This window comes from Podarcis gaigeae (genome assembly GCF_964106915.1).
Source record: "Podarcis gaigeae genome assembly, chromosome: 1".
Classification (NCBI taxonomy): domain Eukaryota; kingdom Metazoa; phylum Chordata; class Lepidosauria; order Squamata; family Lacertidae; genus Podarcis; species Podarcis gaigeae.
Genome location: NC_139678.1, coordinates 82,431,686 through 82,458,754, shown reverse-complemented (window position 1 = coordinate 82,458,754; position 27,069 = coordinate 82,431,686). Strand labels below are relative to the sequence as shown.

At 47.1% G+C, this 27,069-nt stretch overlaps 2 protein-coding genes and 2 long non-coding RNA genes across 11 annotated transcripts; 2 read left to right on the top strand and 2 right to left on the bottom strand.

Moving 5' to 3' along the window:
* Positions 1 to 1,572: 1,572 nt before the first annotated feature.
* LOC310826249 lies at positions 1,573 to 2,667 on the bottom strand. Its single transcript, XR_014555662.1, has 2 exons — positions 2,567 to 2,667; positions 1,573 to 1,654 (listed from the first exon to the last, which is right to left on the bottom strand). It is a non-coding gene; the product is annotated as an uncharacterized lncRNA (long non-coding RNA).
* LOC310826238 lies at positions 1,766 to 9,773 on the top strand. Its single transcript, XR_014555659.1, has 2 exons — positions 1,766 to 2,020; positions 9,127 to 9,773. It is a non-coding gene; the product is annotated as an uncharacterized lncRNA (long non-coding RNA).
* Positions 9,774 to 10,193: 420 nt separating this feature from the next.
* On the bottom strand, positions 10,194 to 18,356 carry YPEL4 (yippee like 4). Of its 3 annotated transcripts, none has more exons than XM_083700978.1 (6): positions 18,219 to 18,356; positions 17,822 to 17,858; positions 15,774 to 16,097; positions 15,413 to 15,456; positions 12,028 to 12,136; positions 10,194 to 11,362 (listed from the first exon to the last, which is right to left on the bottom strand). In XM_083700978.1, the coding sequence occupies exons 3-6, from the start codon at positions 15,912 to 15,914 to the stop codon at positions 11,273 to 11,275; spliced, it is 384 nt and encodes a 127-aa protein (XP_083557104.1). In that variant the 5' UTR covers positions 15,915 to 16,097; positions 17,822 to 17,858; positions 18,219 to 18,356; the 3' UTR covers positions 10,194 to 11,272. The 3 variants fall into 3 exon arrangements, with proteins under 3 accessions (XP_083557104.1, XP_083557105.1, XP_083557106.1); XM_083700979.1 differs by lacking the exon at positions 18,219 to 18,356 and adding an exon at positions 17,990 to 18,194; XM_083700980.1 differs by lacking the exons at positions 17,822 to 17,858; positions 18,219 to 18,356 and adding an exon at positions 17,165 to 17,758.
* CLP1 (cleavage factor polyribonucleotide kinase subunit 1) lies at positions 18,283 to 26,180 on the top strand. Of its 6 annotated transcripts, none has more exons than XM_083700877.1 (4): positions 18,283 to 18,415; positions 21,451 to 21,527; positions 23,186 to 23,810; positions 25,078 to 26,180. In XM_083700877.1, exons 3-4 carry the CDS (start codon positions 23,205 to 23,207, stop codon positions 25,747 to 25,749), a joined length of 1,278 nt encoding a protein of 425 aa, XP_083557003.1. In that variant the 5' UTR covers positions 18,283 to 18,415; positions 21,451 to 21,527; positions 23,186 to 23,204; the 3' UTR covers positions 25,750 to 26,180. The 6 variants fall into 6 exon arrangements, with proteins under 6 accessions (XP_083557003.1, XP_083557002.1, XP_083557001.1 ...); XM_083700876.1 differs by having other exon boundaries at positions 21,451 to 21,651; XM_083700875.1 differs by having other exon boundaries at positions 21,451 to 21,791; positions 23,189 to 23,810.
* Positions 26,181 to 27,069: the final 889 nt, after the last annotated feature.

Below are 27,069 nucleotides of genomic sequence, written 5' to 3'. Positions count from 1 at the left end.
AGCGTCTTCAAAACCTTTGACACCTTTGGTCAAGGCTGTTCTCCAATTGGAGTGCTCGCAGGCCAATGTTTCCCAGTTGCCAGTGTTCATACTACATTTTTTTTTAGATTTGCCACCCAAACCATTCTTTAACAGTGCCCATGACTGGCTGGCATAACTTCCTGTTATAAAAGACGCGGGTTATCGCCTTTGACTGGACTTAACCATCCAGGGGTCCTTTAGCTTTACCATATCCATAAATAAAAACAATGGATGTACAAACCGACATACTTCAATGAAAAAAATAATGACGATGCTTTTGGGAAAATATGTAAATAAATGTAGAAAATAGGTACTTATTCAGAAAACCTGAACAGTCTTTGTCTCACAGATGTGCAGGGTGTAAGTGAATACAAAATGTCCCAAACGTTATGTCAAGAGTATTGCCTTTCTTAGGAAATGCCCTACTAATGGAGATACACAAGATGTCAACACAGGCTGTGAGGACTTTCTCACCCGTGTTCTGTCTGCAACTTGTTTCCTCTGCATTCCTTTAATTTGTGGTCACTTGGGGTGAAGGATTTGATAAAAGTGCCTAAGGGCAAAACTATGCATTGTGGGGAGTTCCCTGGTTCTCTTAATACCAGGGGTGACTCACCTGTAGCCTTCCAGTTGTTGCTGGAGGACAGGACTCACCATCCCAGCTACCTTGCTGAAAGTTGCTTCCACCCATGTGATCTCAAAGCTTCAGGGGAAAGGATGTGGGGGCAATTTTTCCTCCACAGGTGTGAATGCAGCTTTGAAACCGGGCCATTGTCAGAACAAAACTGACATGTCTATTGGCACTAGCACCATCTGCTGGGTTGTCACCATCCAGGGAAGGCAGAATGACAGCACAAAAACACCCCCAAAAGTGCACATAAGCTGCATGCCAGCGCTGAGAGCAGTTGCAGCCCAGGGCATTTTGCTGCGGATGCAGAGCCAAAATGAAGCATGCAAAGGCCAACATTTTCACGACCCTTTTCAGACAGTAGCTCCTGCTTTCACCCCACCCCACCCACCTTCTTGGTACCAGGAGTCAAGGGAAGAGTGGGTTCCTGCTTCCTCATCCCCATCTCATGTAAACTAGGCAAGACGCCCCATTTCACTGCTTCTGTGTGTCTCCAACCCCGTCATTGGAGCCAACTCCTAGGAGCCAAAGTCCCTTCGCCCGCCCCCCCCATAAAATATTTGTGGGGGCTGCCCAAGTTGATGGGTATTGCCATTCAAATGGTGTGTGTGCACTGCTTCTTGTAATCGATTATGAGGGGAGGGGTTTACCTGCCCCCCCCATTTCATTCAAGTTGGCACTCCTGACCCCCATCGTTCAGCCCAGACCCTGAGATCTAGCTCTGATGGCTTTTTGGCAGTTCCCTCACTGCGAGAAGTGAAGTTACAAGGAACCATGCAGAGGGCCTTCTCTGAAGTGGAGATGAATAACTATACAACTTAGTTATACAAGTATAGTCAGATGGGCAAGCCAGTCAAATGGGCAGGGTACTGTTGTTGTAGTTGTTATCCTTGTTGCAGTTGTAGTTGTAGTAGTAGTAGTAGTTATTGCTGTTCTAACAACGATCCCCTCGGGCGCCTCTGCTTCTGAACGAACTTTGACGCACCGACCACCGAAACAAACAAGCTGCAACAACAGATCGAAAGGTTGTAGCAGAATCCCTATTTGCCGGGGGCGCGCGCGAGGGGTGGGGGGCCGCGGCGCGTGGGCGGGGACGGGACCGCGTCCAATGAGAAGGCGAAGCCCCTCTCGAAAGGGTTAACGGGCGGCCAATGGGAGCCGCACGGCGCGGATCCCCCACACGCTCCATTCAAGAATCTCAAGTATTCAAGATGGACGGAAGGGAATGCGGAGAGGAGAAGCGGGAGCTGCTGCTTTGAGCGCCTTCCACTTCCATGCCCGGGGGAAAGGGGGAGGAAACTCCCCGCAAGTTTCCACCTCTGCCACTGGGGGAGGCGAGAGACGAGGAGAAGCCCGAGAGCTGCTGAAAGGGTAAAGGCGTCCAATGGCTCGCGAGGGGGGCCCCCTCCCCTCCTCCGGCGCCCCTCACACAAGCTCCGAGTCGGAAGCGCGGGGGCTCGGGGGTGTTTTGGTGTGGCGGCTCTGTGGAGAGGGGCGAAGGCTGGACGGGGCCCCGCCCGGAGTGCTGCTAGAGACCCCCGGGGAACGGAGGGCGGCCACCTTCCGAGTCTTTAACCTGCCTTCCCCGCCCCCATCCTTCCAGCCCCCCGCCAGTTCCACTCCAGCGAGGCTTCTCCGGGAGTGGCGTGAAGGAGGGCAGGGCGGGGGAAAGGCTTCCTCCGGCCAACCCTTGGCTGGTGAAAAAAGCAGGAGGCGAGAGTCCCCCAAAATCCCTCGGGAGGCCACTCTCTCCCGTGTCCTGGGCCCAGGAAAGAGGGGTCCCGTGGGAATCAGAGTGTCCGGAAGAGCGAGCCCACCCCCGAGCTTTTTCAGGTCTTCAAGTGTAGTCCCGGATTGCAGGCACCCCTTCTCCCTGGCCCGTCCGTCCCGTCCCCCCAAAATGTGACACGAAGGTACCTCGGACCCCCTTTTTCCTCTCAGGGCTTGCGCTCCTTTGTGAATGTGAATGCAGGGTAGAAAAAGCTGGAAGGGTTTTATGTAGACACCACAATTCCAGCCACCATGGTTATGGATGTTTTACAGGAAACGCAAAAGGTGCTTTGAGTGTGCTCTTTGGGGGGCGGGGACCCTGTATCACGTGTACAAAAAGTTCTGTGTTCTTCTCAGTTCATATTTGGATCCCCCCAAACTAGGACATATGCACATTGGGGTTTGAGTTGAGAGGAGCTTGCATGTCCTCATTGGCCACACTACAAGCTCAGCAACCAGCAAGTCTGAGGAGGAAGGCTGCCTAGGATGTCTGTAAAAGAGGGATTCTAAAGACCTCAAGCTCCCAATATCTAGAGGACTTCTCCAGCCCGGTGACTCTGTTTACATTTTTGCCCACTGGAAATCCAAGCCTATGCAAAAACCAAGCACATGTAATGGGCGTAGCTCTGTAGTAGAGGATCTGCTTTGCGTGCAGAAGGTCCCAGATTCAACCCCCAGCATTTCCAGGCATGGCTGGGAAGAACCCTGTCTGCAACCCTGGAAAGCCACTGCCAGTCAGGGTAGACAATATTGAGCTAGATGGACCCATAGACTGATCCAATATAAATCAGCTCCCTATGTTTGCATTGTCCGGGGGAAAGTGATGTTCATTAGGATAGCACTGCTGCCTCCTGGGGAATAGTTTCCCGTTTAAGGGGAAACATGCAAGGTTACTTGCTGGGGTTTATTTTTCAGCTTTAGCAGAGGCTGCTGGGTTTTATGCACATCTGTGGCAGAAGCATCTACTCACAGCGTGGCTAAAGGCAATTTCAAATGGCTGGTATGTTGGCAATGGACGAGCGCAATCAGTGCAGACAATATATATATGTTGTACAGATTGAGAAAAAGACCTAAGAAATATTTGTGTGCGTTATCCCTGACCTCAGCAATTCATCCTTGCTTTGGGTGCAGTTTGACCAAGGTATATGTTTATGGTATGCTGCCAATGTTAAACCGTATTAAGTCAGACCTTCAGTTCCCATCATTACAGTTCCTTTAAACTAGGTCAGGCTTTCTCAACCTCGGCCCTCCAGATGTTTTTGGCCTACAACTCCCATGATCCCTAGCTAGCAGGACCAGTGGTCAGGGATTATCGGAATTGTAGTCTCAAAACATCTGGAGGGCCAAGGTTGAGGAAGCCTAACTAGGTGGTACACAGCCATCATTAATGCAGAGTCAGTTCATACATAATAAAGCAGCAGCTTCCCGAAGGGGGTTGCAATTTAAACAGAGGAAGGGATAGAATCATAGAATCAGAATTGGAAGGGACCCTGAGGATCATGTTTTTGCATAAAGTGAGAATTAAAGTTGAGAGAGTAAGCAATTTGCTAAATAAGTATTGCCAGCAAGACTAGACTCTATACAAATTTGGTTGCCAGCCCAATGGGGTAGGGTGGAGAAGAGGAACTGACTTGGCCAATTTTTATTTTGCTTCAAGTAATTGTCAGAAAAACCAGGAAACGTCAGGGGTTCCCCCCCCCCCTCAGTTTGCTTGTTTCTGGAGCTGTGCATCTTGGGTGGATAGATACCCCCTGGTAACTGCTGAGTCCTGGAAAACACTGGGCCTGCCCAGGGACTACAATTTTTATTTCAGTAGGTAGTAACCCTATCTAGAAACAATAACATAATACTGTAAGCATCTTTATGCCAACAATCTGATTTTTTTTTTCAGTGGTGAAGGCAGCAATTTTTTTACATAGCCTGTTTGGAAATCTTTGTTCTCCATTAGATTTCATGTTCTGATAGCCTATATAGAGTACTAAGATACTACATTTCTAAGTAGTTGGAGTGGAGTAGGGTGGGAGCTTCAAGGTGAGGTACCTCTTAGCAGTGTTTGAAACTCCCATTGTTCTCCCTGATCTGGTGATCGCTTACAGTGCAAGCCTAACCATGTCTATTCAGAAGTGTGTCCTATTGAATTCAATGGAGCTTACTCCCAGGTAAGAAGGGTTGGGATTACAACATTGCTTCCTGGTATGGGGCAGTTGTATTGGAGTGACCGTTCCATAAACTCTGATCGGACCACCTGAGTGTGTGAGAAAAATCAGAGCATCCATTGCTCTGCCACCAAATACTAAGGCCTTAAATGTGCATAAATTGATGCAGCCCACCAACATTCTTTCACAGACGTGCACAATTACCTGATTTCAAGCATCAGTGTGAATTGACAAACTGCCTCCACTCTGTATACTGGCTCCTAACACTCAAGTTTGGACATGTGAGCATCATTGAATTTTGTGTCTTTACACCTAGTCAGAATTTTAGATTCCAGTGCTCTTCTAAAAACATTTAAAAATATATTCTAGTTACATGTGTCACTCAATCCGTTCTGTTGCTGAGTGTAATAAACTTGAAACGGTCTTGTTTTTTTAAACAAACAAAAACCGCGACGAAATATTTCTTCCAGGGTCACATGAAGTAACTACAATTTAAACTGTCTTATTCAAAAGTGATGTGATGTCCTTATGGTACAACCCATATATGTAATCTCGGAACAACTCTAGAAGGTCCCTGTGTTACCTTTTCTGTTTAGAGCACTATAACTTTGGGGGAATGCTGATCGGAGTTCTGGTGACATGCTTCAGTGGTCTTTAACTATTTGTCCTCTATATTGTATACTAGAGGCTGGTTTTGTTTGTTTGTGAAAAGGGCAAAGTTCTTGGCTAAATGGGCAGTTTCAAATGCGTTCATCCTTGTCTTACGTAGTTGTCAGGGGCTCAGGAGCAGAGGCACAGGAGAGGGAGGAAATGGAGAGCGAAGGGGAGGAATCCGAAGGGAGCGTAGGCGGTGACAGTGATCAGAGGGATTCCATGAGCCTCTCCAGCGAATCGGAAGATTCACAGAAAGGAGTGCCGATGACCAGGGCAAGGGGGGTGCCAAGGAGGAAACCCCAGAAGGAAGGGGCCAGCGGGGACTCCCAGAGCAGCAGTTGGAAATCAGGACCAGCTTCCCCACCAGAGCGCAGTGGGGGGGAGGAGTCCCAGGCATCGGGACCAGTGTTTTCACCACCAGCGAGAGGAGATGAGTCAGGATTGGCCACGCCTCCATCGGAGAGCGGGGAAATGGTCAAGAGGAAAGTTACCGGCTGGGCGCCCACGCCAAGTTCAAATGTACAGGCGAGCGGCACAGCAGGTAGCCCGGATAGGGAGCCAGGTCCTAAAGCCCGCCGGAAGGAGGGGCAAGACTCAGGGGGGTCAGCGTCAGAAGAGTCCAGAAAGGAGGAAACCCCAGGGGGCAGAAGGACCCAGAGGAGGAAAGAACAACGGAAGAGGTGGAGTAAGGCTAGAGTCTTAAACTGGTGTCTAAGAGGCGGAGACTCAGATGGAGCTTCGCCGGTCTAGGTTCTAAGACGTAGAGTTGCACGCTGCGGTTTGGAAATGGAAACTAGTCTTCAATAAAGACTTTTATACGTTATTACTGACTAGCGTTGGTCCTCTGTGAGCTGGGACCTGGAGGCAACTCTGACAGTAGTATTGCGTTCACAAGCAGTTCCCTTGCTCCTGAGCTCAGTCACATTGCAGCAATATTTTCTTGTAGTTCCAACAAAACTTGCACGCTTGTGAATCCTTGGAGGTGTCCACCCAGTAAACTACTTACCTTAATGTATCAGAAAACATGCTTGAGTTCAGTTAAGAAATTGTCTCTGTCAAGGTCATGCATACTTCCATTTCATTTCTCTGGATCATCTTGATTTTGTTAATTACATTTATGTTTGCTTTTACACTTTTTTTGACTTTTATATGAAGCCAAGTTTGGTATTTTTGTCTTCCAAGGTTTTGCGGATTGTTAATGCCTTGGGTTGCCCTTGTCTCTATTATTTTTAGAAGTTAGCAATGATTAAACATACAGCCACTATCTGTCAAACATACGGTTCCCCTCTTTAAAAGCTTCAGTGATTAGATATATATTTAATGGCCTCAACCAATATAATACAGTCTGAACTGAACTGCATTGTAGGAGAGGTTTGCCTACACTATCTTTGTTAGATCACTGCAGCTATCTACCACTGAATTTGTGCAGCCAAGAAAGCCATGCAGACTAAATGCAACAAAAAGTCGGGATCCAGCAAAGATCCCTGTGTGTAGAAGAAGAGGTGTAGCCCTCCAGAGTTGCTGGACTACAACTTCCATCGTCCCTGACCGTTGGCCATGCTGGCTGGCATTGATGGAAGTTGTAGTCCAGCAGCTTCCAGAGGGCATAACTCCCCCACCCCTGGTGCAGAATATAAAAGCCTATATGGGTAGGGAGTGGGAGACTTATGAGAGAGGAGAGATTATATCTGTGGTGCAGCTCACTTATCTAGTTCTTTCACTTGAAAGCCTCTTCTCTGCTCCCTTTGCTCCAGAAGCATGTTGTCATTTCCCAAAAATTCCAATTGCTTCATCTCTAGTTGCAAGGTTCAGCACTACTGGCAGGTGAATGACCTGTTGGTGAAAAATAAGGGCACCCTTTCCCACCAGCCCACGTCACAAAAACAATCAGTCGGCCTCTCCATTTCATTTATGGCACAATTCCCAGCCAAACCACTTAGGCACTTTGTTATAAATACATCTGCATTAATTTTTACTGGTGAGCTGTTTGCTGGTTCTCTTTCAGAGGTCTCCGTAGGCATATCCATATTAGATAGCAAGGTTTTGGTTCTGGGGGACAGAGTTTTGCCTTGGGTTACAACTTTTTTTTTAACCTAGGGTTCACATGAATCAAATTCCAAGGTCTTGTGGTGTGATTAGCATGGGATGTGGTTAAGGCAGTGGGGTGAGACTCCCAGCCTTGACTGACAGCACTCATAGCTTTGGAAAATAAACCTTCCACACCTGCACCTGTTTGCCATTCTGCCCCTTAGTATCTATTTGCTTTGAGTTCCTCTGGGTAGAGCATGTATTTTACCCTGTACTTTCAACCCTGTTTGCCGCAACAGAGCTTCTGGTTGTTATGTGAAAACAATTCCACCCAAAGTTCCTGCTGGAGGCCCATGGTGATATTTATAGCATCCATAGTGAATTCCATAGGATCAAGAGATTAGGTCAAGTGAATGCTTCAGCCCTCAAGCCTTACAGACCACAGCCAAACCAGTCATGCAGCAGTTGTCTGTCTGCATCTGGCAACAGTTGCAGGAGAGACTGTCGAGGACTTTGTTGCATATATTGGCAGAGCTATGGTAAAGCCTTTATAGGCTGCTCGTTGGACATACACACACAAAATTCTGCATGGTGATAACCTATATCAACCATTCAGCATATATTGTGGCGCATATAGTAGTTCACATGTAAATCACACTCTTGTCATATACACCAGACCACTAGATTGGAATATGTGCATTTGGTTGGCGCAGAGATACATACTTGTTGTTAATGGAAAAATGTCTTCTGTGTATTGAATATTAGTGAGGATTAGCTGATAGCTACAGTAACAGACATGGAATCAGGAAACCTAACGTTGCTTATCCCTGACTCTGCTGCCTACTAGATGATTTGGAGTGTAAAGCTACTTTTTCTCCATTTGTCTCAATCTTCCAAGGGCATGATGGAAATGGAGAATCCCAGATCTTCAGTATTTGTATATGAGATTGTATGTAGGGCCAAAAGTAAGAGATGAGCGGTACAGGTTTGAATCCATACCCAGAAATGTGAACACGTGAATTCTATTAAAAGGTTTTAAAAGGTAAAGGACCCCTGGACGGTTAAATCCAATCAAAGGCGACTATGGGGTGCAGCACTCATCTTGCTTTCAGGCCGAGGAAGCCGGCGTTTGTCCACAGTCATGTGGCCAGCATGACTAAACCGCTTCTGGTGCAACAGGACACTGTGATGAGTGTGAGAGTGCATGGAAAAGCTGTTTACCTTCCCACTGCAGTGGTACCTATTTATCTACTTGCACTGGTGTGCTTTCAAACGACTAGGTTGGCAGAAGCTAGGATACAGCAATGGGAGCTCACCAGGGAGCTTACCACCGTTGAGCGAATTCAAACAGCCAACCTTCCAATTGGCAAGCCCAAGAGGCTCAGTGGTTTAGACCACAGTGTCACCTGCATCTCTAAGAATCCTACCATCCTAGTATCTAATTATTATTATTTTTAAGGTGGCTTATTTCTTATACTCCCATCTTGATGCAAAGTATTATCCCTCCGTAGAACTAAAACAACAACCCACAAATCTCAGGTTGGAATTAAAAGAATACTAAGACAGAGGCATTTGTGGGGAGAGATAAGAGTTGAATCCAACTTTCTGGATCTAGCTGTTTGTTCAGTGGCTACGCCAATGAGACACCATACTTGCACTAGAATAAAGACTTTTCTGATGTGGCAAGTAGGGAGTTTTTTAGCCGTCTTCTAACAAGAACAGACATTTCCTTAATCTTCTGCCATTCCAGTTCACACTTAGTGAATAGCCTTCTCAGTGCAGATGTGGAGCTGGTGGGTGCAGTGACAGAGAGCAGTTCAGCTGTAGAAAGAAGTTATTCCATCTACTTTTATTCCCCTCCCTCTCTAGGTGGACCTTCTGAATCACCTTCTAGAAACACTGGATGTTCCTGCTGAATGAAGACGAGAGAGGACGGTTGAAATTATTTGGGCACTACAGCAGCCCAGAGGGCACCCTAAAGAAAGCAAACTGAGTTAAAATGAGTCCCCCTTCATCTTGGGTGAGGTGAGAAGGTGGTTCTCTTGCTTCCGCATAGGAATTCGGAGAGAGGGAAAGAGTGTGCGAAGAGCCTCCTGTGGCACTGGGCATGGCCCCTGTCCAAGGCTCTTTTCACATTGTGCTACTGTCTGAGCCCAACGCAAGCAGTGCAATGTAAAAAGGGCATTGGGTGGGTGGCCACAGCAGCATGAAGCCTCTATACGTCCATTACTGGCAATATTCAGGGGATAGGCATGGAGCCTTGCTGTGTGAGGCAAAAGGAAGGTGTAACTGAGAAAACGGATAGTGCCCAGCAGCAGCAAAACATAGCTCCTGTGACAGCTGAAGTGCTCCCATCCACCCCAAATATATATGGGGCTGTTCAGCATCAGCTGTTCACAGCCAACATGGTTTGGCATCTGAGTGGAAGCTGAAGGGTTGTGTTGCTTTCTTACAAATCACCTCTTTCTGAGGCGTTACAGCAGCCTATTTCCTAATAAATGTTACCGCTTCTTTAACTGGGTGCCTCCTGTGTTCTCAAAGTTGCTGAATTGCTGGTAAATGTTAAAATTTGTGGGAAAGAAAGCTCTGACTCATTCTAGATGTGGAAAGGAAGACATGGGCAGCGACTTCCTAGAATATGGTAATTTTGCACATACAGTTCTGTTAAGTTTTCAAATGGGGAGAAACTTTGTGGCTTGTATTTTTTTGTATATGTGGGTTTCCAAATGCTCATCCCAATGGTGCTGATGTTTGGTTATTTTAAAAGAAAAAGAAGCATAGTGGGCTTTCCAAGTTCAAGCAATCAGCCGCTCTTGTTTTAGAGAAGTCCTCTTGGGACGTTTGGCCAGCAAGCTTAATCCTTGTGAATATAACTGCTAGCTTTGGGCTGCAGCTGCGCAAGGAAGCAGGAAAAGAGAAGCCATTAGTAGCATGGCTCTTTTTGATTTTGTTTGTTTTTTAAATATAAAACACCTTTATTATACAAAAAAAATTCCTGCGCTGGTGACAGTGCTAAGGCTTTACCCCCACCTGCCCCCCATCCTGTCTTCATGTGGGGTGGGGGGATGTGGGGGAGCCATGGTGCCCAAGGATCACAAGCACACGCCGACCCAAAACAAAAGAAATAGACTCCATAGAGTAGACATGGGGGGAAACACCACGGCAGTGTCAGGGAACGGGAGGGGTGAAAGGGGTTGTGAACTACCATGGCTCCATGTGGAGAGGGGCTGCTCTCCCCCCCCGCCCACCCCCTACCTCTAGGATCCCTTTGTTTCCTGTTTGAGAGGGATTTCCTCTCCCCAACACTGGTAGGCTGTCAAACGCAATTTTTATTTCTCCCAAAAAAGGAGAAGAGCATAAAAAGCTGCCTTTTCCTGACTCAGACCCCCTTGGCCCTTCTAGCTCAACCTGGTTAATGTTGATTGGCAGCAGTTATCCAGGGCCTGTTCTAGCCGTCCCGTGAGGTTCTTTTAAAATAAAAAAAAAACTGGAGATTCCAGAGATTGAACCTAGAACCTCCTTCATGCAACACTTGCCGCTAAGCCATGGCATCTCCTCAAGAGCTTGCCCTGTGCCCACAGCCCTTTCTGTCCTGTTCCAGGAAGGACTGTTTATGTCCTACGTAACGGACTGCAAAAGTGCAAAACCTGCGTGCGGTTCTGGGTGCCACCGCTTGCTCCGCCCGAAAGGCGCTGTCAGCGAGTGGGGAGGGCAGCATATAGATCATGTGGAATCCAATCCAACACCCCCAGCACTGTCCCCTGAACCCTCTGAGCTTCCCCTTCTGCTGTAAGGGCAGGGATGGGGTCCTCCACTCTGCAAATCCAGCATTCTTAGAAAGTACAAGAGGTTTGGGAGAAGGGTCCTGGTATCTCCACTCCCACAGGTGATGCTATGCAGGAGGGGTGGGGGTGGGGGGTGGGGCGGGTTGGTTGTGCCGGGATGCCAGCTGTGGGTGTGGGGTTGGGAAAGGGCAAGGCATGCTACGCAGGAGGGTGTGCGCCCAGAGTCCCCCTCAGTCCCAGCCGTTGTCCTTCACCATATGTGACATCTCAATAATGTACTTCCCTTCTTTGTACTTCTGGCTGGTCTCGAAGGCTTGTTCCTGGCAAATGAGGAGATTGGGAGAATTAACCCCATTTGCTTCAGACATCTGCCTAAAAACACACACACACACACACACACACACACACACAAACTCCATAGAATCTGCAGCACCCCAAACACAAAAGTTGCTCTAAAAAGGGGTGTGTGAACAAAAAACCACCCACAATTTCAACAGGGGAAGTAGGAATCAAGAGTTTCTACTAGTGTGGCCTGACAGCTAGAGGCTGACATTTCTAAGTGTCATGGTTTCTCAGGGCCAGTGTGGTGTAATGGTTTGACAGGACCTGGGAGAGCAGGGTTCAAATCCCCACTAAGCCATGTCACCATCGCTTAGCCTAATCTACCTCACAGGGTTGTTGTGAGGATGGCATGGAGAGAACCATGTACACCACCTTAAGATCCTTGGAAGATAAAGGCGGTAGGTAGGTAAATAAATAAATAAATAAATAAATAAATAAATAAATAAGGCTTTGACAAGGACCTTGTTGCCCACATGTAGGGCAGGGGGTCAGCCTGGTCCTTCTTCTCAATTGGGCAGAGTCAGAGACAGGTTTTCCATGGCTGCCTCATTTTGACTCTTTCCAACAAGGTTGCTTGCAAGAATCCTGTTTCGAAAGGGGATTTATTGTCTAGGCTTGTAAGCTACCAGTATTCACTACTCACATATTTCCAGCCCAGTGTTGTCTTGCAGCTTTCGCAGAAAATGTCAGCGACTGAATGGAGGCCGGTGAGCAAGAGGCGCTGTTCGGCCGGACCACAGCCCACATTAACCCTGCAGTCAAAGAAATTAGAAGGCACTATCTCTTTTTATCCTTCTCAGAGTTCCACCCTGCTCTGTTCTACCTCACAGGGAGTTTACCACAAACACTACGCAAAGAGGGTGTGAGGAACTATGTTTGTCCTAACATTTGTGCATTTGCTCACTCTCACACACGCACACACAGACAGAGACAGACAAAAGAAAATAGAAGAAGAAGAAAGGATTTCAAGCCCCACCACTACGTTTTTCATGTGATTGGTTCATGGAAAGTTCTCAGCAACTGAAACATGACTTACACAATTGGTTATGAGAAACCACATCTCAGCAGTTCCTGTTTCCAGATAAAAACCTATTAAGCACCTATTTTCTTAGGATGCAGAAGTGTCACATCTCCTAAGCTTTAAAAATAAATAGATTTAAGAACAGTCATACCCCAACATTATATTCGTTCAGGCGTCTGACTGAAACCTAAGCCGTTTAAGGAGGATTTTGGCTGATAATGTGTTTAATGCTGCTCCCATACATGTGGTTCTTTTATACTAGTGTATAAATTTGCTGTTTTTATATGGCAGTTTAAAATATAATCACATTTGATGTGGTTTTAATAAGTTTACATTGTGAGCCACTTTTTAATCCACCTGGTGGGAAAGAGCAGGATATAAGCTTTTTAAATAAAACAAATAAATCACTTCCTCATGCCTTTACCATTTGTCTCAAAAAAGAAAAGAAAAGCCAACCTATTCATCATCTAGGAACCAAGATGGGGCACTGAAAACAAGAGAAGAGTTCTGAATTCAATCCCACAGCGGCCTCCTGTGGCCATGAGGAGAAATACCCAGTGTGACTGGGACACATTCACATTGTAGTGGAAGAACCATTCCAATTCCACACTGGTCCCTGGGAAGAGAAAGCTCTGACAGATGTGTTTGATCTTTACTCAAGGCACGATATCTCTGCCTCATCACAGGCTTGATGGTACATGCTTAGCTGTAACACAGAGGCTACCGCAGCCAGCTGAACAATTGTCTTAGGAGTTTGTCTTAAAAGCTTGCTGTTCTGTCAGCTGAAACGTGGGGTGTTCGGCCTATGACAACTTGAGAGCCATAGGTAGTGCCAAAGGTTTAAACTTCAGGGAAGCTTAAAAATGCTCTCCAATCCAGCAGCAGAGGGAAAGGAACAAAACAACAGGGTCCCCTGTTAACTAGGGGCCTAGAAACAACGAGGAACCTAGAATAACTCAGGAAGTGTCACTTTCATTTACCCTGGAAAGTACAAATATCATCTCCTAAATATAAGGTTCTTCAGCTCGTCGTAAGAATCTCTTACTATATAGAGAATCCTCATGTACTGCTTGCAGGCTTCCGAAAGGCATTTGGTTGGTCGTTGTGAGAACAGGATGCTGGACTTGATGGGCCACTGGCCTGATCCTGCAGGGCTCTTCTTATGTCTTTAGGTCATGTTCTTATCCTAGTCAATGCTAGATCAACCTGGTAGAAGCAGGAGGCAGCCAGACTTGAGTTACTGGAGCCAAGGACCATCAAAAGACTAGGGCTTTCCCCTCATGATTTCAAACCGATCTACATTGAAAGAAAAGTTAAATTCTTCTAAGATGTGGAATTAGGGGGCTCTGGGGCAGAGGGAAAGAAATTCAGATCTTACCCTTACACTAAGATTTGGTCTCCCATCAATTACTTCTGACTAACTCTCCAGTGAGGTGTAAGGAAGCATAACTGTGTTCCTTATCTCTTTTTTGGGCTGACATCCAAAAGGACGATAAATCCAGTTTCATAGCTGGAATAAAAGCTATTCTATAACATTTGTTTAGATGAACTGTTCCATTCACGTTTGCCCAAGTAAGGGCAAAACCAGAATGCTGCCGGAAAAGAGCCATTGAATCATCATTCGCTTATGAAATGCGCCAGCTGTCAGACAATGGTCAATTCACCAATATGAAACTATCAATAGGAACTTTCCACAAACTGTAAAAGCCATCCTATTCGCCATTCCCCGCAGAACTGGCCCAGCAGGTCCTTGCTTTTGCAAATCCCACAGGTTCCTACCACTGAGAAAAGAGCATCTACTTCTCAGGCAGAAAGAATTCGCAACTCCAAAACAACAGTTTGCTTGGCTAGGTTCAACAAGTATGACAGAGGAATGCTAGATCTGTATGACTCACGTCGGTCTGCCCTGGAACTAGGCCTTCTCCCTGCCAAAGGCCAATTAGAAATGAAGAGAAGGAAAAACTATGTGCTTTTCTTCACTGTCAAAACCATGGCACACAGGGAGGCAGCTAGAGAGAGCCTTCCGCACTATGAGCTATATTTTGCATATATTAGAGAAGTCTGAAGGATGACCAGCAAATCCTCTGACACATCTCTATGTAGTGAGGCAGGAGATTACTCATACATTGGCTTTTGCAGATGCGTTCAGCAAGAGTCGTCAAAAGAGCAGAGGTACGAAGGGTTCATCTTGAAGGAAACAACATAAATAAGAAACACTTTGTAGAGATTCTGATTGATTGTTAGATCAGAGGGAAGAGAGTTCTCATTGCCAGCAATTCAGAATCAAGGGTAGATCATGCCTGAAGGTCAAGAGTGCAACATCCTGTGGATGGTTGAGCCAGCACCCAAGAGAGAGAGAGAGAGCTGCAAGGACACAAAGCAAGATGCGAGGAGTTCCAGTGCAAGGTCTGGTGGTGCTACCATTAAGTTCAGCAGGATGACGTAGGGAGGAATCCAGCGCTGAATTAAGGATTGACCATGAGACTTTGGGAACAAAGACTACAATAAGACAGAAATTACGCACTGTTTAATTTCTATTAGATGTGCTTCATTTCTAAAAAGAGAATGGCTCAGGTGTAAGGCTAGCTAGAAGTCATCCTTGCTGGCTGATGCCCTTATCCCAAGCCCCAGGTAGTGGGTGCTGAGGGGCACATATTCAGAGGTAATGTTGCTTTGTTCCTCTTGAGTTCCAGAGCTCAGTATGTCAAGCTCAGATTATCAGAATGCCTACATAGTATGGAATGCTGAGTGAGATATGATGGATCAAGGCCATTATATATAAGACCTCCCCCTGGAAATACTCAAATGTAACCCTAACCCAACCCACCCTAGCAGCATCACTCTAGATTTCCCTCCTTCTAATGGAACGGATGAGATGTAGCAGTGCTCTACATTCTTCCGGTGTGAAACGAAACCACCTCTCTCCCTCTGCCTCTGCTCTGCTTCTTCCAATCTCCCCCGCATCCCCACCCACACCAAATAAAACCAATTGCAGTAGGAGACTCACACAGAATTGAAAAGATAGGCGCGACCATGACTTCCCTGGAAAGACTGTGGAAATAAAGTATAGGAGTTACGACCCTCTCCCTTGAAAGGCTCTTTGACCCACTCCCCCCACAAACCCAACTGCTTTGCTTCAAGGCAAAAATCCCCAGAAAGATCAGGTCTGTTCCTGGACAGACCGATAGGTATTGCTAGCAAGGTATCCCACCAGTAGGGTGCCATCTTTTAGAAAGTGTCCTAGTCGGGCCCTGGGGTGGCACTGCTTTGGGGGGGGGGGGTCACACAATGCCAGAGATCCAGGAAGACCACAGATAAATAACAGCAGTATAGCTAAACTTGCTGCCATGTCCCAGGGATGCACGTACCTTGGAGATGAGCTCATCGTGCTTGGCCAGATGTGCCCGGCAGTGAACACAGCTGTACGTTCGATGGCACCGGGGCAGGTAACTGCGGAAGGTCTTGGTAGGGAGGCAGGCGGCGGGTGGCGCTGGCTCACAGCTGGGCATGACAGGCTGGAGAGCAATGCCCTGTCGAGGGGGGGGAGCCGGCGCTGTGCAGCCCCCGCACAGGCGGTCGCAAGTGAAACAGCGAAGCAGGTTGGCTAGAGCCGTGTTTCAGAAAAGTGAAGTTTGGGGGGGCTGCACTGCCAGGGCCCCCCCAGATGAGAACCAGACCGAAAGCGGAGTCACCTGCGGAGAGACAACGGCAAGTAATTATCAGCCCTGGGAGAAGCCTACTGTGCGTGTCAGAACCAGGAGGAGGTGATTTGGGCCTCTTCTGGAGGTGGAAGTTATGGCATGTTCTGCACTGCACAGCATGGAATGTGTATTTGAGCAGATAGAAAGCTCAGTGGATTCATCCGTCTGGAATAATTACCACTGGGCCCTTGCTCTACATTCAGACAGTTCGGTAATTAGAATCCTCCACCCACCTCTATAAAAAAGGCAATGAAAACCGGGGGGGGGGGGGGGAGGAGGAAATCAGCCTGGTTTTTACCAAGTTCAAGAGGGAACTCAAAGAGAGACAGGACTGTAGTACAGTGGTACCTCGTGTTACATACACTTCAGGTTACAGACTCCGGTAACCCAGAAATAGTGCTTCAGGTTAAGAACTTTGCTTCAGGATGAGAATAGAAATCGTGCTCTGGTGGCGCGGCGGCAGCGGGAGGCCCATTAGCTAAAGTGGTACCTCAGGTTAAGAACAGTTTCAGGTTAAGAACGGACCTCCAGAACGAATTAAGTACCCGAGGTACCACTGTAATTTGTGCTAAGTGGTTTGGGGTCTGCACAATTCAAATCCCTGGTTCAGCCTATTGTTCTCATTGTTTACACAAACAGGCCCACAACTCAGGTGCCTTGAACAACATGTTCAGCTTATCCTCACAGCTTTCGTAACCTGGTCAGCTAATTGTAGGTTAAGGCCAGGGTTTCATTATGCTTTTGCTTTAAAGCATAATTGTATCCATGCAGCTCAAGCCTACATATGTTTACTCAGAAATAAATCCCACTGAGTATGGTATGATTTGCTCCCAGTTAAGCCTGCACAGAATCAGAGTCTTGGGTTTCACAACGCCCATGATCTGAAAGGCCCATCTGATTAAGAAACAGCTTTTCTGCTTTTGCTCTTATTCATATGAACACACAACACTGCCTTATCTTGACTCAGGTCATCGTCCCTTCCAGCTCAATGTTGCCTACACTAACTGGGTACAGGGCTTCAGGAAGAGGGCTGTCATAGACCTACGCAGAGATTTTACCTGGCACCTTCTGCATGCAAAGCAGCTGTCCTCCCTCTGAGCTACAGCCTTCCAATTGTAGATGTTGCTATTACACAGCATGTCACATAACCAATGACTGGCAACGTTGGAAAACATTCTGAAATATGCAGAGTGCCTCTGAGCAACCTTTGAGAAAAGAGGTCAGCAACGTTGCATTGCCTAAACCCAACCCTCTCATGATGTACCCCGCTGCCCCTTGAACTAAACGACCCCCGCCAGGAGCAGCAGCCTCGGATAATATTCTCTTTTCCGACCCACCCTTGTCACGGGCCTTTTATTGTGGCTGCAAGAGGGCCCTCTACCGGGGCCTCGACGTCATTTCCGTGCGTGTTCATTCAAAGCCTCCTCCCGTCCGCCCCCGTTCCGACAGCGACTCTCGGGCGTGCGGGCGCGCCCCCTGTCGGCAGCAAAGCGGCATTACAACCCCCGCAAAAAGCTGACTTTCGGAAGCCCCAGCAGCAGCCTCATGCATTTGTCCACCGTGCGGGCATGAGCCATTAGCGCTTCCCAATCCGTCCTGCAGCAGCAGCAGCAACGCCGCGCGCAACTCCAGCTCCCCCCAAAAAGCAGCCCGGGTCCAGAGCAATGCCGCGCGAGAAGCGTCCCAGCAGAAAGCCCTGCGCGCTGCTTTCTTACCTTGCTTTTCGCACTTCACCCGTCCACTTCGTCTCTCCTAGAAGGGCGGGGGGAAGAAGGGAGAAATCAGGGGTAGGAAAAAGAAGTGAAGTGGGAGGAGTCCAGGTGTCGGGGGCGTGCGGGGGGGGGGGAGACTCGAAGCGTTAATCACCGCAGAGTCTGACTCACGTGGCTGCCTGCGCGGAAGGAAAATAAAGGCGGATTTGGCGTCGCGAAGTTCCCAGAGGGACTTGGCCGAAGGTGGGGGGGGGGAGCGGCGATCGGGCTCTCTCGGCGCGGCCCGGAGGTGGAGGCGAAACGTGCAACTCCCCAAGAGCCCCGCGAGCGAGGGAGGCAAAGTTTCAGTTGCAGCGGCGGCGCCTCCGCCTCCGCCGCCTTTGCCCTCCGCGCTGCTCACCTTGAAGCCTGCGCCCGGGCGCGTGTGCGCGGCGGCGGCGGCGAGGAGCTGCCTGTCCGTGTCTGCTCCTGCTCCTGCTGCCGAGCGGCGAGGGGTCGCGTCCAGGCGAGCGCAGCTTCAGTGCCGCCGAAGGGCTGCTTTTGTGCTTCGTCGGTAGACGAATGTGGCTGTGTGTTGTGGAACCGCATCATAACATTGTGAGTCATCCATCCCTCCCTCCCTCCTCCTCGACTCTCTTCCTTCCCCCCCCCTCCCCGCTCTCAGCCTGCTGCTACGTCAGAGAGGGGCCGGAGACACGGATCAGAGAGGGAGGGGATAAGCAGGGGCCACCAGCACCACCGCAGCAGGGATGCAAGGCGCAATGGGAACGCTGGGGTGGAGAGATCGGCGGAACGGGCAGCTGGCGACCAGGGAGCCGGGCAAGCGGGGGCTCTGCTGGGGTGGCCCCGGCGACCAGGATGGCGGTGGGGAGGGAGAAGGACGCGCAGGTGATAAATCCCACGTTGCGCGCCCGTGGCAAACTCTGACGCAGGGAGAGAGGCGAGAAACGCAGCTCAGGGTCACGGGCTGCAAATCTGCAATATCATTCTCCGGTGCACTTCTCCACCATCACCCCAGCCCCCAAAACATCTAGCCACTCACTTTAGGGCTTCCAGGATCCTGGCGACACTCCGAAACGCAAAGGCCCAGATCTCTCAACGCGCTTCAACCTTGACAGGCTCTGTCATTGCTTAGACTTTCTCTTCGCTACCCCGCACCCCAGTTGGCATCCCCTAACGAATAGGTTGACAACCTCATCATCCCCTCCCCCGCCCCGCAACGTGGTTGCCAGACGAATTTGGCTTGGGATCAATGTGGGGCCATTAATTCCAAGAGGAGTTTGGGCGTCCAGTTCTGTCGACGAGGAGTAGCATCCATTTAGTCTGTTACTAAGCAGCAGCAGGAAGACCAAGCACGTCCTGCTGGTGCTATAGAGACTAAGAAACACTAGCCTTCTTCCGTGGAAGCATACACCACTCAGGCTGAAGGTACAAGTTGGAGGCACACCTATCTGATATGATAGATCAGCTTCTGCCGGCTTAAAAATGTGCAAGCTTTTGAATTCTTGAGTTCTTCAGCAAGCAGGTGCTGCATCAATGCATCAATGTTTGTTTTAAGGACATCCACAGTCACCCAATTCATCTCCCTTAGGAAGGTTACATGCTAAACTGTTTTGTGTATTTATGTTTGCCTTGAGGAGCTGCAATTGCTTCCGGTGCTAAAAGCCCCGATTGATGGATCAAAACCTAAGTTGCCGCAAGCTGAATGAAAGTCATGCAAGTAGGGCCCTAATAAAACAAACAGGCTGTTCTTGCTGTTTTAGAATTACAGCACTCCCTGATCCTTTGTACTTCAGTTTCCATCAAAGTACTATGTCATTTTCGTAAGTTGCAGACATCTCATTCTTTCCTTCTCATTTTAACACTCAAATAGTAGTATAAAAACTGTTTGGGTCTTCTGTGGTTAATAAGCCACCTTTAACAAACCACAAACAGGGGGCAAAAGTCTTTTTTTGATTAACAGTGATGTTTACAGTTAAATCAGTGGTCTGATGCTCAGAACATCATTCTTGGTTGTGCTACTGACTTCAACAGACTTGATCCAATCATGTTTGGTACAGAAGCATCTGGAAGCTGTATCTTGTTATGTCCTTCAAATAAAAAGGAACCAAGATCACTGTCATGGTAATAGCATTCTGAAGATGACTCTATTCTTGCTGAAGATGAATATGGGCTGTACCAAAGGAATTGATTATATTGACTTATACTTCGTTTCCTTTCTCATTTTCGCTTAATCTTTTTTCTCCCTACCTTCTGCTGCCTCTTTGATCTCCTTCAAACTTAGCCTACATCCAGACACCTAGGGTCCCTTTTATTTATAATACTATTTATAGGCCCTTTGCCACTTTTTTGGCACAGCCCATTCAAGGTGGTTCACAATGTCATAAAAACACAATACATACAGCAATCCAAAAACCCAGCAACAGCAGCAGTGTTAGCAAATACTTGAAAAGGTAGACCAGTTGAAACAAAACAGCAATGTAAATTTCCTGCAAATGTGAAGAATTATTTTAAAATGGGTAGTCCCCCCTTGTCTCTGCCCCCCCCCACTAACAATGAAGGCTTTATTTAGGAGAGGGCAATTCTGAAATAAATGGGCTTTTTAAACTCACTGAAAGGTTTGCAGGTTGGAGGCTAAAGAGCTGCAAGAGGAGAAAGTTCCACAGTCTGGGGACCACTTCCAAAAAGCCCCCCACCTACACTTGCTGTTGTTTCTGCTTCAGTCAGTAACTAAGTGGAGTGAGAAGGGTACCTTCCATAGCTGCAACTGAAGAATGGAGCAACATGACCCCCCCAAAAAAGCTATGTAACATAGTTGTGGTTTAATAATAAAATATTATGAACATTTCCCCTAATTTAGAACTGACATTTTAAAAGATGCAAATGGAAAAAGCATAAAATATCCTGTTGGGTGGACCTGTTCAGGGCAGCAAGGCAGACGAAGGCAGGAATCGCATAGCCACTTGCCTTGAGTAGGGTCCATTGAAATCAATGGGACTTACTTCTGTATAGACATGTATAGGATTCTTCCATAAGTGACATCCTTGCAACTTCATTGCCTCTAAGCTGCTGCTCAACCCAGTAAAGCACATTTAGCTACTGAACAATGCTGGCGGGAAGGAGAACTTTGTAATGGTATGACTGGAGATTTGCAGGGGTGGGCAGTTACACCACAACTGACTCAGTGCAGAGTAGCAAGCAGCAGGTACAATCTGTCTGAGTAGTAAGAACTTGGAAGTTCATCAGTTGAACCCTTAAAACAAAACGGACTATTTTGGGAAGACTTAGTACTGGCTTTGATGCCCAACATTGTGTATTTTTCTAAGTAAACAAATAGTAAAAGAGAATCCGGGGGAAACCCAAATTTCATTAGACCTTTTGTGGCATATGCTTTTATAGTCTCTGGTCCAAGGAAGTTTATTCCACAATAAATCGTTAGTGTGCTGCCTTGTTTTTCTTTGGGTGGATGTTTGGTGAATTTGTAAGCAAATAATCAAAGACCATGATATGCCTTTTTCTGCCAAAAGATGAGGAGCAGAAATTATTCATGGCTGCATGGGTTTAATCTCTCTCTCTCTCTCTCTCTCTCTCTCTCTCTCTCTCTCTCTCTCTTTCTTTCTTTCTTTCTTCAGAACCACGGAGAGTGAAATTTTCCAGATGGGTGTTTTTGATCCGAGGTAGTGAGAAGGAAATAACCCTACCCTATAGCGTAGGAAACGTGCTTCCGCGGTTGTTTGTTTGTATTTAGCAGCTGAACAACAAAGGGTTAAAAATGGAGGTCAGAAACTAAATTTCCCAGCGGGCCGCGCGAACACCAACCGCTTCCCCGTCAGGTAATTGCAGGAGGCGGAGGCGGCTCAGGGGCATGCGTACATCACACAATCGCTGCGGCCGTCACTTCCAGGACAACCGACACTTCCGTTGCCTGGCCCGATCCGGGACTCGTGTGGTTGGATCCCTGTGGATTCAGGAGGTGGGTGACTTTCCTCAGCTCCTCAAGGCCTCGGGTCGGTTTCCATGGAGACGTGCAGCCTTCGCGAAGGCAGGAGCGCAACTGCCTCTTCGTGGGGAAGAGTCTTGCCCGTCGCCTCGCTTTAGGCCCCTTCCCCTCTATTCTGCCGGGGGGGCACTAAAACGCGGCGATAGCTACGCGGTTGTCAACACTCGAAACGGGTTGGGGGTTAAAACCCCGCTGGGGAAGCAGTGTGTCGCCCAGTGTCGACGACATACGGATAGATCCTAATCTTTGGCTGTTGGTTAAATCTGGAACGGTTTCGCTTCTACGGAAACGAAACTGTTCCAGATGGATCAAAATGACAGATCAGCAACTTTCAGCCCCAGGATCGAACTCCTCCTTCCTTTGTACAATGCCAATTCAGTAGTTAAGCATGTGGGGGGAAAGGTTGCCGCTAGAAGTCTTGCTGAGACTCTGCTATGATATGGGAGCACTGGCCTGCTCCCCTCCACCCTCTCTTCAGAAGGATCCTCCAGTGAAACTGGTTGCTGATTAGGGACCTAAATAAAACGGAGCCTTAGCTGTCTTCAGATGGAGCCACCGGGCACACGTTCATAGCCAGCCATGCAGCCACTTACAGAGGCGCATCATCCAGCTTACAATGTGTACTACAAGCAAAAGAAGAGGGATGGACGAAGTTTGTGCTGTACTGTGTTTGCACAATCATATCTCAGTTTAAGCTGAGATGCGCAGAAGCTTCAAGCATTTTCAGGCAGCTCATTTGGCAAAACAGCTCATAAAGCTATGGTTAATCGTTGCTGCCAATGGCTTCTAAAGCCAGAATATAAAGCTATGGTTTAAAGTTGGCTTCCAGATCCTAGATTATTTGGAAGTATTTCACTGTTGCTCCTGGTTTGTATGTGAATGGAAGCTGTGGCTATCTGCAGTTTCTTGGCTTGTTTGTTCATTCACACAAAGCATAATGCGTAGGGGATGTGTGCAGGTGTCTGAAAGTTGTGCATATCTTGGCTGATCAAGCTGAGATTTGAGTGTGCAACTGTGATCTTTACAATTCAATGTATCGTTTAACAAGCCCATCCAGATCGTTTTGGCGAGTGATAATAAGCAGTCCCCCAGCCACGGCAAACCCTCAGACTCCCTGGACCACCTGGGGAAACTTCCTGCCTAACCAGAAACATATTTAGGTTAGAGAATAAACAGGAAAGCAAGGTGTCCACCCTTTGAAAAATGCATATATAATAGGGGGCATTTTTGTCCAACTTAACATGTTATATAAGGTGGGACACCAGGAGAGGAAAGATACCTCAGTACTTTTGCAAGCTTTCTAACAAGAGTAGATGTTTCATTTTTAAAACATGAGTTGGTTTAATTAATTTTTTTTGTCTCCATAGCAGTTGCAAAGGAAACAAGATGGCAGAGGAAGCTGGAGATGAAAAGAAACTGGTGGCCAAGTTTGAGTTGGAGAGGGAGACTGAGCTCCGCTTTGAGGTTGAAGCTTCACAAATGGTCCAACTAGAGCTTCTGACAGGCATGGCTGAGGTCTTTGGAACGGAACTGACACGCAACAAGAAATTCACCTTTGATGCTGGTGCCAAAGTGGCTGTCTTCACCTGGCATGGCTGTTCAGTACAGCTAACCGGTCGGACTGAAGTAGCCTATGTCTCCAAGGACACTCCCATGCTGCTGTACCTCAACACCCATACAGCCCTGGAACAGATGCGGTGGCAGGCTGAGCGTGAGGATGAACGGGGACCTCGTGTCATGGTGGTGGGCCCCACAGATGTAGGAAAGTCAACAGTCTGCCGTCTGCTGCTGAATTATGCTGTGCGCCTAGGGCGCCGGCCCACTTTTGTGGAGCTGGATGTAGGGCAGGGCTCAATCTCTATCCCAGGCACCATGGGGGCACTCTATATTGAGCGACCTGCAGATGTTGAAGAAGGCTTCTCGGTTCAGGCCCCTCTGGTCTATCACTTTGGGTCCACCACACCTGGCACTAACATCAAACTCTATAACAAGGTAAGCAGCATATTTCAAACAGTATGTGATATGGTATCCTTTGCATGCATCCTAGTCCCATGGAGCTGGGCTGGGCTAGGTTTTTTATATCCTTATCAAACTGAGAATAGGGATGATAGTTAGAAATTGAATTTCCATTTTCACCTTTGACTATGTTATGCTGGAGGACAAACAAGAGATGGCTAGTCAATAAATTATTATCATGAACCCTGTTAATCTGCTTCATCATGCTGTTATATTCCAACTGTCATTAATTGGGAGACCAATGTAGATGTAGGGCTGCCTAAGCCTTTTTATTTGAACAGGCATAGGCACCTACAACTCATCATAGGACTAGGCTGTTAATAGTCGATAACTCTTCAGATCCTTATCTTTTATACAAGGCAATAAACTAAAATATGCTGGTTTTACTTACCTAAGGAGTAAATTGTATAAGACAAGTTTAGGGAGAGTCTTGTTAATATATTTGACTTGGATAACAGACCTCTCTCTGATTAAGGCAAATCCTTAAAAACCACACCAATGAAACTAAAGATCATTATCTTTTACACAAAGACATTAACACAAGACATGCTGGTTTTACTGGTTTAAGAAGTAAATTGTGTAAGGCAGGACAGTTTAGGAAGGATCTTGTTAATATGTTTGACTTGATGTGTCTCTGATGAAGGCAAATATTTAAAAACCACTCTGATTATTTCATTATTGAAGAAAACATTAATGAAGACAACATCTGCGCTAAATAAACATATGATGCTGCTTGGCTGATCTGGAAACTTCTCTTTAAAACAGCAGGCTTTAGTCTTTTGCAAACATAGTGAATTGGTCATGGAGCTTATTTCAGCTTAACTCCCATCAAAATCCAACAATATCTGGAGGGCAGCAGGTTGGGGAAGGTAGGCTCTGCCTCTTAAATTTCCAACTTATTTCTCTGGCATCTACAGTTAAAAGGTTCTCAGGTCACAGGCTTGGGAAAGTTATTGAGGCCGTGCAGAACTGCTTCTAGTCAGAGTAGACAATTATGAGCTAATTGTATAAATGGTCTGGCTCAGAATAAGTAGCTTCATATGTTTATAGAAAAGTAATACAGATTCACTTTTGAAAAGCAGAGTAGGGTGTGACTAAGCTAAAACTTCAGTATTAGTAAACAACCTGGAGATTTCCAAGGACGGAAGCTTCTAAAAGAGGCCAGCTATTTCATAAGACTTTCACCCATGAGATTTGTGTGGTTTCCTGTTGGTTCATGCTGCTGCTTCATCTTTTTCTGCAGATTACATCCCGCTTGGCCGATGTATTTAACCAGCGCTGCGAGGTGAACCGCCGGGCTTCGGTCAGTGGCTGTGTCATCAATACCTGTGGCTGGGTGAAGGGATCTGGGTACCAGGCACTTGTACATGCTGCCTCTGCCTTTGAAGTTGATGTTGTGGTAGTTCTGGACCAGGAGCGCCTCTACAATGAACTGAAGCGGGACTTGCCTCACTTTGTTCGGACAGTGCTGCTCCCTAAGTCAGGTGGAGTGGTCGAGCGCTCCAAGGACTTCCGGCGGGAGTTTCGTGATGACCGCATACGCGAATATTTCTATGGTTTCCGAGGAAGCTTCTACCCACATGCCTTTGATGTGAAGTTCTCTGATGTCAAGATATACAAAGTGGGTGCTCCCACTATCCCTGATTCCTGCCTGCCTCTGGGCATGTCGCAGGAAGACAACCAACTCAAACTGGTACCAGTTACACCTGGGCGTGATATGGTACACCATCTGTTAAGTGTTAGTACTGCTGATGGCACTGATGAGAACATCTCTGAAACAAGTGTGGCTGGTTTCATTGTAGTCACCGGAGTTGACCTTGAACGCCAGGTCTTCACCGTGCTTTCACCAGCACCTCGCCCGTTGCCCAAGAACTTTCTGCTCATCATGGACATTCGTTTCATGGATCTTAAGTAGTACCGGCCTTTGCAAGAAAATGATAAGACTCCACCAGGTAACTGCTAGCTCCCTCACAAACAAACCCATTACAATCCTGGATGGAACAGCATCTCACACGGACCAGGCAAGAGAGAGAAAGCAGTCACAATAAGTGATGAACATAGTTTGAACAATTTGAAATAGTCCTTTCTGTTTTCTCTTCATTGTTGGAATGAATCCCTGAGTAGAATGGTAGAAGATGAAGCTTAGAAAATTCACAGTTTGACTTGTTGAACCGCTATAATGGACAAAAGTGTTGTCTGCTAGCTAGTTAATTGGTCTCCTTTGAGGTGTCATTCATTTAAACTGGTCTTATCTGAAAGTGACAATAGTGAAAAGAGGGCATTTTTTAAAAAAAAAAACTTTATATATAAATATTTTTAACTTTAATAAATTCCCAAATATTGATAGTTTCATGTTTGTGTTTCTCTCTACATGTAACTTAAACTTTGTTTCAGCATTAAAAAACATATACATATAGATACAGGGTAAGGCAGGACAAAGGGGGACTGTTTGGGTAATAAGCATACAGGGATGAGAAGAAATATTCCATCGGGCAGAAAGACATACATAAAAATGTGCATAAGAAAGTAGTGGCAATTTTGACTTCAAAGAACATGGCTTACAAATACCACTAGCCATTTTCATATAGGAAGCTTACAATTAGGCACATGACTTAGGCTTATGAATGGAAACATAGTATGAAAATCCATTCTGATACGCTAGATCAGGGCGGTCCAACTTTTCATACCAAGTGGGCTACAAGAGTACTTGTGACATGTGTCCCCCCCCCCCCCCAGCTTCATGCTGCCTTCCCAAAGCTGGCTCTGGCAGCATCCTAGAACCTCCCACCTCTTTTTGAAAGCTGGGAAACTAGGCTTTCGGAAGGAGGTAGGAGGACTCTAGGACCCTGCCAGAGCCTCACACCTCCTTCGCCAAGCCCAGCTTTCCCTGTGTGCAAGGGCTGGTGGGTGTCAAATGTTGAGGGCCATTTTATCACCCTGTGCTAGAGCTTTGCACTGAAAACTACCAAATTTGGGCTTCAGTCTTGTCTTTACATACCTTGGAGTAAGCTCCAGTGAATTAAATCAGATATCATCATTAGTATATTAATATTTATTAGTTGCTTTACTCATGCAAGTGACTCAAACACAATTCTGAATAGACTTGAATAGGATTGTACTGTTTCCCAGAATGTGAACCAGTACTAGAAAGTCTCAACTGAACCTGACCTAGAATAGAACGGTTCGGTTCTCCCCATACCTCTAAAATCAGGTTACTGTTTCAGGCTAAAAGTTT